This window comes from Girardinichthys multiradiatus, chromosome 3 (assembly GCF_021462225.1).
Source record: "Girardinichthys multiradiatus isolate DD_20200921_A chromosome 3, DD_fGirMul_XY1, whole genome shotgun sequence".
NCBI lineage: Eukaryota > Metazoa > Chordata > Actinopteri > Cyprinodontiformes > Goodeidae > Girardinichthys > Girardinichthys multiradiatus.
Window position 1 is genome coordinate 43,161,942 of NC_061796.1, and position 9,944 is coordinate 43,171,885.

A 9,944-nucleotide genomic window follows, 5' to 3' on the forward strand; every position below is an offset into this window, starting at 1 on the left:
TCAGTTATTAAATGTATTAATTCCTATCAGTTATTTAATTTATTAATTCCTATCAGTTATTAAATGTATTAATTCCTATCAGTTATTTAATTTATTAATTCCTATCAGTTATTTAATTTATTAATTCCTATCAGTTATTTAATTTATTAATTCCTATCAGTTATTTAATGTATTAATTCCTATCAGTTATTAAATGTATTAATTCCTATCAGTTATTTAATTTATTAATTCCTATCAGTTATTTAATTTATTAATTCCTATCAGTTATTTAATTTATTAATTCCTATCAGTTATTAAATGTATTAATTCCTATCAGTTATTTAATTTATTAATTCCTATCAGTTATTTAATTTATTAATTCCTATCAGTTATTTAATTTATTTTCCTATCAGTTATTAAATGTATTAATTCCTATCAGTTATTTAATTTATTAATTCCTATCAGTTATTTAATTTATTAATTCCTATCAGTTATTTAATTTATTTTCCTATCAGTTATTAAATGTATTAATTCCTATCAGTTATTTAATTTATTAATTCCTATCAGTTATTTAATTTACTAATTCATATAAATAATTTTAAAGTAGAAGATGGTTATATTTTGGGCAAGAATGTTTCTGTGTATTTAAGTAATAGGTTGACTAATCTTTCTTTTAGACAAACAATGTAATTTTATTTATTTTTTTCTATTTGAATTTTATTTAAAACATCCTTTTGCATTTATTACATCAAAATATAAATAAAACAAAGATTTGTACTAAGGTGTGAAATGTATGCATAAAGCAGCACCTCTTGCATGGCAAAAAACAGTTTGTTTTACAAATGAAACTCCACTCAGTATTTATAATGTCATAATGTAGCTGTGTGTGTATTCACACACCAATATATGGGTCTGTAGGTAAGTTGGAGTTTGGCGGCATGCCAACATGTGGAGAGGGAAGAAGCTGGAATCAAACCCACAACTTTGTGACTGTTCAAATTGATCTATTCATATAATAGCAATATTTGTCCCGGTAAATGTGATTTAAAACGGGTAGAAGTAAAATCAACTAGATTGGCTGTGCAGTCTGTGGATTATTAACACATCCAGGTTTAGAGTTAATTACCATAGTCTAAATGTTCCCTACATTTTATTAGAGTTGACGCAAAATAAAAATAAAAATCAAATCATAAAAGTTTAGTTATGACTAAAAATATAGATATTGACAGATTTGTATAGTTTCCGTCGACCTTTCACCGCGACCTAACTATCCTAAATCTTACCAACCAGAAACTGGAACATCTCTTCGTTCTTCTACTGGTCTGACCTTCGCTGTTCTACACTAAAAACGCAGCCAGCTGAGTTCAAGGCTCAGGGTCTCACCGACATGTTCAGACTCAACCAGGAATGCACTGACACTGCATCTCTGTAAGAGCGAAATATTAAAGCTGCCGCAGGAAGATAAGACTCTGTAAGTTATTTCTGTGTGTGTGTGTGTGTGTGAAAGCATGTGAGTGAGTCTTATCCATGAGTTGATGTGTGTCAGGTGTGACTGACTTGTCAGAGCAAATGCTCATTCTGAAACTTCACCCTTGTGACCTCTCATGTAGCTTCAGGCTATTTACTGCATGTGTGTGTGTGTGTGTGTGTGTTTGCATAGAGAGGATTGTGTGTTAGAAATGTATGTACTCAGCAGGAGTACTCCTGAAAGCGAGGACGCCCCTTCTAATCTATTTTAAAGGCCAGAGATTAAATTACTGGAAAAAGTCTGAATTGGAAACACCGCTGGCCCGGTTGCTACATCTGTTTGTCGTACACTGTGTTTGTGGACTTTGTTTGTGTCTGTGTGTGTCAACTAGAAGTGTCACTGTATGTGTGTGTTTGAGCCTGTGTGTTGTGGAGGGGTTATATTGTCTAATCGGTTTTGGCCGACACCGCCCCCCTCTCCTTTCGCCCTGCCTGGTTCTGTGGATATATAAACCCTGCGCAGACGCACAATCTTTTCTTCACTCTTGTTTTCGCGACGACAACACACCCGAGGTAAGCTTGTATGTGCCTGTATGCAGCGGACTCACTAACTGAAATGCCTCGGTGTTTGTTCATTAGGGCACCGATTCTGAAATCAAGAAAACAAAACGGTTAATTTATTATTTTGGTAAACTGCACTGCTAAAATCTGGTGTTGCATAGAAAATAATGTGTGCAAAGTGCAGTGAAATTTATAGAATATCATAAACCTTTAGGAAAATAGTGTCTGTAATTACAGTTAAATAAAAGTGATGCTTTGAACTCAGTATCCATCAGCAGAGACTGCCCTCTGAAGGATTTCAGGAGTCTAATCTTTAGTTTTAAACTACAGGTTTTATGATACTGTAAATGCAACATAAAATTAGATGAGTTGACTTTTTGTAGTTATTGTGACGCTTGGCTTGTTTGCTTCTCTATGTGGTTATTTTTAGTTAATGTTCTGAGTATCGTATGTCTTAAGGATCAGAGTGATATATGAGGTGTTAAGGTGCGTAAGGAAAAGCTGTGTTGTAGGGAGGGTTGGTTGTTTAGGGTGTATCTCCAGGCTTGGGTGTTTGAATTTCATCAAGTCTTTATATATATACTGTACTGTTCTTGCAGCCCCTCCTGTTAACCAAGGTGTCATTGAAACTCACTTTCTGCTGATGAAATAAGATTCACCTTTTAGCTGAGTGACATATTGGTACACAGCTGCTTATCAAGCTCAACTTATGAATTAGGAGCTATAGAACAACTCGTTCTTTCTTGTTACTTAACAGGGTAATTTACAACTTGAAACAAACAAGCATTTATTCTGTTCAGCAATAACATCTGGTCTTAAATTAAGACTTGCGGACTATTTCGCTTGTTTCTGCATCCATAGCCACATGATTCCTGTTTGGAAAGGCAGGAACACTTTTTATCTTTCCTCGTGTCGTGTCTGAAATGCGGAACATGATCTTCTTCTCCTGCAAGCTGTCAATAAGAATTTGGAAGTTTGTGTGTAAAATGACAAGAAACGACTTGTAGGCTGTGAACCATTCGGCACAACTCTTAAAGCAAATATGGGTCACATTTAATGTTAAGGAAAGTCAGCCAAAGTATGGTGCTCCTCTAATTCTGCATTTGCATCTTATTTTTGGTATTTCTTGTTAAAATCTCTTTAGGAGTTATGAAAATAATATAAAAATAAAAATAAAAAAAAACAATAGATTCATTTTTTTTTTATAAATTAGATTTTTTTTAATGTATATTTTAGTATTTTAATTACTACATGTTTTCATTAGTTTTTACCATATAGAGAAACTGATGACCTACACGTGCCAGGGCAGATGTTTTAAATAAAACTTTTTTTTTGCGGCTACTCGGCATAGATTCTCTTTTATCCTACAAAAAACTTTGCTTAGATACATTTTTTTTTTTATTCCATTTTATCTTTATTTGTGTGAAACTCCAGATGCCTCAGTTTGAGAAACCGACGGTGCACATGAGAGACCCTGAGAGGGTGGAGCAGATCATCTGTGGCCTCATCAAGGGAGGAGCTTCCAAACTGCAGGTACATCATCAAATCCTGACGGTCGTCCTAGCATTCCACCTAAACGGTCTCATTTGAAATGTTGCTGGATTGTTGCGACTGTCTTTGGATACCCATACATGAACAATTTCTCTTCTCATGCCTGTTTCATCAAACCCCTCTCAGATGTTCTGATACGTAAAATGCTTTTGAATGTTTCAGATCATCACAGACTTCGACATGACAATAAGCAAATTTACTGTCAATGGAAAACGCTGTCCGACATGTCACAGTAAGTATCACATGGAGATAATTGAGGACGTTTCAAGACATTATATATAAATGTTACATCTTAACTGGAATCAGGCAGGAAACAGATGTTATATTGTTGCTAATATATTTTCCCTGTATAGATATTATCGATAACTGCAAACTAGTGACGGAGGAATGCAGGCAGAAGCTGCTGCAGCTGAAGAATAAATATTATCCTATTGAGATTGACCCTCACCTGACTATAGAGGAGAAATATCCTTTCATGGTGGAGTGGTAAGTAAATCCAACCTGTGACCTCCACACATGCTTTGTACACGGCTCATGTTTTCCTAAAGATGCGTTTGTTTCCAGGTATTTTAAGTCCCACTCGCTGCTTGTAGAGCAGCGGTTAGAGAAAGACAAACTGCCAGAGGTGGTGAGGGAGTCTGATGTCGCCCTCAGGTAACTTCAGAGGATCAGATGGAGTGAATGTGTGAGACGTGTGTGTGTGTGTGTGTTGTTGGCTGAATCAGACAGCGGGACAAACTGATTGTGTGTCTTGTTGCAGAGACGGTTATGAGCAGTTCTTTGATCGCCTGCATCAGCACAACGTGCCTGTCTTCATTTTCTCGGCTGGTCTGGGAGATGTGCTGGAGGAAGTTATCCGTCAGGCGGGAGTCTACCACCCCAACATCAAGGTTGTCTCCAACTTCATGGACTTTGATGACAATGTAAGTCGTCTATAAAATATGGACTCCTCTTTTCTGCGTTGCTGACACATTAAACGGCTAAATATAAGTAGAAATCCACCAATGAAAAAATTTGGGCCAACTTCTGATCTTTTGTAGAGCTTTACCTGCCAATACTGGTCTCGGCCTGTTTAAATTTCTCTTTAAGAACTATAATTAATAGCGTTAAAAATACTTCCTTCTAGCCTTTCTGCCATATTGGCAGTGATCAACACAATCAGCAATGTTAGTATGTCTAATAAACATCAGTCTGTGTGTATTTCCAAAAAAACTCTGGGCTTTACAAAATGCAACCAACAATTCCAGTTCCATTATTTTTCCAGAGGTTGAAAGTTCAAATGCTCAAATACAAAAACTTTGCCGTCAAATGTTGTGGTGGTTCTGAGGTCTGCTCAGGATCCGTTTGTCCTCTTGTTGTTTTAACAAAACGTCCCTAAGGTGCGTGCAAGTTGATGTTCTGTGAAAGACGGTTCCTTGTCAGGGACAAAACTGCGAAAGTATGAAATGGCGAAGAAGCGAAATGTCCTGCACCGGCCGAGGTCTATCTCTGTCTGAATGAACAACAGACATGCCACCAAGGGAAAAGGCAGCTTCCTTATAAATAGCTTTTGACAGCTTTTCTTATTCCACTGACTTCATTTTTGAACACCAAGTGATACCCTAAGTTTAAGTATTTTTCCTCAGCAGAGTGTTCTGATTAATGGATCTCTGAACACAAGTGTTTGTCCTGCAGGGAGTACTGAGGGGATTCAAAGGTGAACTGATCCATGTGTACAACAAACACGACGGTGCTCTGCGGAGCACAGACTACTTCAAACAGCTGAGGGATTTCAGCAACATCATCCTGCTGGGAGACTCCATTGGAGACCTCACCATGGCCGACGGTGTTCCCAATGTGGAGAACGTGCTCAAGATCGGCTTTCTCAATGACAAGGTAAAGCCATTAATCTCTCACAGATTTTTTAAATAGTCAGTCTGTTCTTGAGGTTTTTATCATGTTAAAAGTGTGAATTGTGCTTTAAAGCAGCTTGATATTACCTATAGTTTTAGTTATCAAATATTTGAATTGCCAGGAATTAATTTCCTAGTCCATGTTCTCAGAAAAACATAAGTAAAAAGACTTTTTTTTTTTTCTCAATGTTTTATGTTGTGATGACCTAATTTGTCTTCAATTGCTCACATTACACTTTACGTTTTCCATTTTATCCATTAATATTTCCATTTGCGAATTATCCACAGATTAAAGGAATCTCATTTAGAAATTTAAAAAAGATACTTTTTTTTTTTTAGCCTTCAGATTACTTTAAATCAGGGTTTTAAGCATCTCATTCCTAACCTGCTATTTCTGAAATCTTTATAGTCACAATAAAGATATGAGAGATCTTTACAGACTTTAATACTCTGTTTTTAATGTAGGATAATCCAATCCTGATCTGACAAGATCTGAATTTAGAAGATAGCGCTGACTTGAAGTCGCATATATAAAGTTTTGAAATGGCCTTTTACCAAAAATATGCCTGAAGGTGTTTGTGCCATACGCTTTACTTACAAGTGTTCTTGCCATCTCTGCAGGTGGAAGAGCGCCTTGATAAATACATGGACTCTTATGACATTGTCCTTGTGAAGGACGAGACACTTGAAGTGCCCAATGCCATCCTCCAGAAGGTTTTATAAATCCCTTCTGTCGTTCTCCTCTGCATCGACACCCCCACCCCACCACCACCACCACCACCATGTCATCATCTCCCCTGCAGCCTCCGGCCGGTCAGACTCCTGAACACTGTGTAACTCCTCTAATCTCTTCACATACAACCAGCATTTGGTTGTCCAACCGCATTTAAAAAAAATACATTTTACGTCTCCTGAACAAACTGTTTATAACAGTCTTTATGGCTGCAGCAGTTTGTCCCTGGATCCTTTTGAAATCATTTCTCATGTTTTCTCCAACAGGTCGTTTTCTGATTAAAAGAGATGTGAGGAAAAACAATACACACTGTCACTCCGTCCTCATGGCTTGCACATTATAGTTGTTATTTCTGGGAGTATTTTTGATATTGTAAAATGTGTAAATGATAAACCAGGCTACAGTTTGATTTCGTTCACGTCTGCCAAAGTTAGTAAATCAAAAGTATAGGAAACAATCCGGTATCTAATGGACCTTGGAACGTATTTTCTCAAAAGCAAATTGATTGTCTTGCTCTGTGGGAGCAGCAACATAATGACAACGAACAGTATTAATAAAGGATAAAGAAGAATTTAGATCATAAAAATAAAATCACAAGATCATGTCAAAAACAAGGAAATACACTTTCAATTCTTTACACAGAAAAATTAGATGTGGCTATAGGTTTGATCTGGTGAAGTTGGAAACATATTCATGCACAAAAAAGGCTATGTTTACATATTTATTTAATTCTAATGTGCTAATTTGATATTATTTTAATCCACAGAGGAGGAAGAAAATGAAACTTTTTATTCTACAAATGAAATATCCATGATGTTATCTGCATAGCTCATTTACCCAAACATTCTGCATGCCAGTGTTGAAGGTTAGAGAAACTGTTTAGACCTGAAGCTGACCTCTAGTGGTTGTTATATTGAATTACAATAGTAAAAACATGCTGAATGCCTTGTTATTAATAAATATTCTCATTCATTATGTCTGAACTGTTTCACTGTTTCAGGAATAAAAGGTGTAAACATAATGTTCCTTGCTCTGTAAAACCCAGTATAAGACCTGCTAAAGTGTTTTTATCACCTTTTCTTTTAATTCAGTGGTTAAAGTTGAGCACTACCTCTGAAATATAGTTTTTTAGGAGTTTCAAAGCTAAATGATCTCGGTTGTTTCAGCATGTGGTTTCCCTTTAATTTGTTGGTTTTAAATGTGGTGCTATCACCTGCATGTTGCCTTTTCTTAGTGTTTATTTCGGAGAAATGGGAGAGTATAAAACAATATTTATCATTTAAATGGTGAATACTATCATACTGTATATGTGGAAGATATATGGAAATGTATATTGTTTTATTGCTTTTGAGATATTTTCTGAGGTGGTATGTTTTATTTTTATAAGCTGATGGCTTTCTTTGATGCTGTGAATAAAACATGCAATACATTTTATGAAGCCATGACTGGATCACACACAGAAATACCAAAGTATCTGTTTTTGTGTCTTATTTGAATGTGCATCTATTGACTGTGAAGAAGCTATTTGCTTTTTGTCTATTGGGCTCTTAGGCACTCTATACTTTCTATTTCAAGATCTTGAAATCCAGCATTACCACACACACATACACATATACTGTATATATATATATATATATATAAAAATGTAACAGTTCCTGGAATTTTAAATACAGGCATAATGACCAGGACATATTCTGTAGAGGGTTTTTTGTACAAAAGGAAAAAATTTGAAACTAAATATGAACTTGTGAATCGACTTAGAATGTTGTAAGAATTTCATGCCAATTTTCTGGCTCTTTGATTTTTACATCCCTTCATAATTATTGGCACCCCTGACAACGATGTCTAAAAATCCTTAAAGTAAATAATGTGGCGATCTGGTGACCCCAAGATGCCATTCTTTGTTAGGGTTCTCCAACGATAGACTTTGGAAAAGTTTCTTGTTGCTATTTCCTGATTTATGAAGAATCACACTTCTGCCTTACTTGAATGACATATTCTCTTGCCTTTTAACATGGTGAAGCCTGCATTAGATAAACAGGTCGCTGTGGCAGCTACATCATATTTGTACCACAAGGCAAGAGGAAGTCAAGGATTACTGTTTAAACGTTCCTAGAAACTCTAATTGACTTAAAATAAGTGTAAATTGAAAAAATACCTAATTTTCATTTAATATTTATTGTTAGGGGTGCAAATAAATGTGATTTTGCTTAAAACAATTCTTAATGTGGGATTTTTAAAGGTTGGATTTTTCTAACATTTCCAGTATGAGATTATTGCTATGGCAAGAAACTAATTTATTTGAACACTTTTTACACATCTTTGCTGTGTGTACAAATACAGCAATATAGTTTTCCCATTTACACTCTGCATTAAGCCTTAACTCCAATAAAATTACATTAATAACTCAGCTAAACTGTCCAAAGGATGTAAAAAAAAAAAAAAAAACAGCCTTCGACGTTTGCTAAAAACATAGAAATCTGTCTCAACTCTAGAAATGTTGGAATTTTTTTATTCGATGAAAGAACCAATACTGTTACTAGGGCTGCATGGTAATATTGATAAATATTGCAATTATTTCAGGTGTTATTCATCTTCTATGCCTCTTAATTCCATAATGGGCCACGGGGCAGCAGTCTACAGGCAAGAGGCAGGGTACTCCCTGGACAGGTGGCCAATCTATCACAGGGCAACACTGCACACCTAAGGAGAAAGAATTGAGCAGCCTCGTCAGTCAGTTGTTTTCTACCTCTTCTTCCACAGTGGATTGCAGGGGAGCTATCTCCAGCAGTGTACGGGCGAGAGGCAGGGTACAGGTCGCCAGTCCATCGCAGGGCAACACAGAGACATACAGGACAAACAACCATGCACACACTCATTTACACCTAAGGCCAATTTAGAGACCCCAATTTACCTATCGGGTAAATTTACCTATGTTTTTGGACTGGGAGAAAGCTGAAGTACGAAGTGAGAACCCACACATGCACGGGGAGAACATGCAAACTCCATGCAGAAAGACCCCCGGCCAGGAGTCAAACCCAGGATCTTCCAGCTGCAAGGCAACAGTGCTACCAACTGCACCACCGTGCAGCCCTATGTCAGGTGTTATATCTGCCTATTTTCTTTTTTCCTCTCTTTCTCAGCTGTGCTTCCATCACTTGTAGAACTTTGGTATTCAGAGCAATGCCAGTTGTATCTGGTGTGAGCATCTGCTGCTGTGAGACCATGTCCAACTGGCTAAATATTACATTTGCAAGAAAATTGCAGGTCCATAACACTTGGAATATATTAACCAACAATAATTGCACTCCAAACGGTTGTTTGCGATATGAATATTGCACACACTAACATTGCGATGATGATATATTTGCAGTATGTTGTGCAGCACTAACTAGGACATGGTTGTAATCAAGATGTTTTGTAAATTTCAGCTTGAACAAAAAGGATTTTTTTCTGTTAAAAGAAGATAAGTGGTGTGTCTGACAAGCCATATACATTTTTCAAAATCAATGTCTCGAGTATTCAGACATTGTTTTTTCTTATGGTAATATAATAAGATAGTAAAATGAGGTGTAGAAGAAGTGCAATAAACAATTATCTCGGATTATACAAATATACTCTACTGAATATATAGTTCATAAAAGGTCCAGTTTAGTCTTTTTATTTAACTGTTTTTATTAAATACATTTTTTTGCCTGTGTTTTTCAAGAATAATTGAAAAACTCACTGTCTCATGCACCAGTCGGTTTCCGGTCCTGCGC

The 9,944-nt window shown here is 36.2% G+C and overlaps 1 protein-coding gene across 2 annotated transcripts in view; it reads left to right on the forward strand.

The window, feature by feature from the left end:
• nt5c3a (5'-nucleotidase, cytosolic IIIA) overlaps positions 1–7,612 on the forward strand; it is a 16,448-nt gene extending 8,836 nt beyond the window's left edge. Inside the window, exons 1-8 of one of the 2 annotated variants that reach the window (XM_047360725.1) lie at positions 1,824–2,019; positions 3,442–3,540; positions 3,721–3,790; positions 3,912–4,044; positions 4,123–4,212; positions 4,319–4,481; positions 5,233–5,433; positions 6,072–7,612. In XM_047360725.1, coding sequence (XP_047216681.1) covers positions 3,442–3,540; positions 3,721–3,790; positions 3,912–4,044; positions 4,123–4,212; positions 4,319–4,481; positions 5,233–5,433; positions 6,072–6,173 — 858 coding nt within the window. In that variant the 5' untranslated portion in view covers positions 1,824–2,019 and the 3' untranslated portion in view covers positions 6,174–7,612. Of the gene's footprint in view, positions 1–1,823; positions 2,020–3,441; positions 3,541–3,720; positions 3,791–3,911; positions 4,045–4,122; positions 4,213–4,318; positions 4,482–5,232; positions 5,434–6,071 lie in introns of those variants that run through there. The other variant, XM_047360726.1, reaches the window with a different exon arrangement.
• The last annotated feature ends 2,332 nt before the right edge of the window (positions 7,613–9,944 follow it).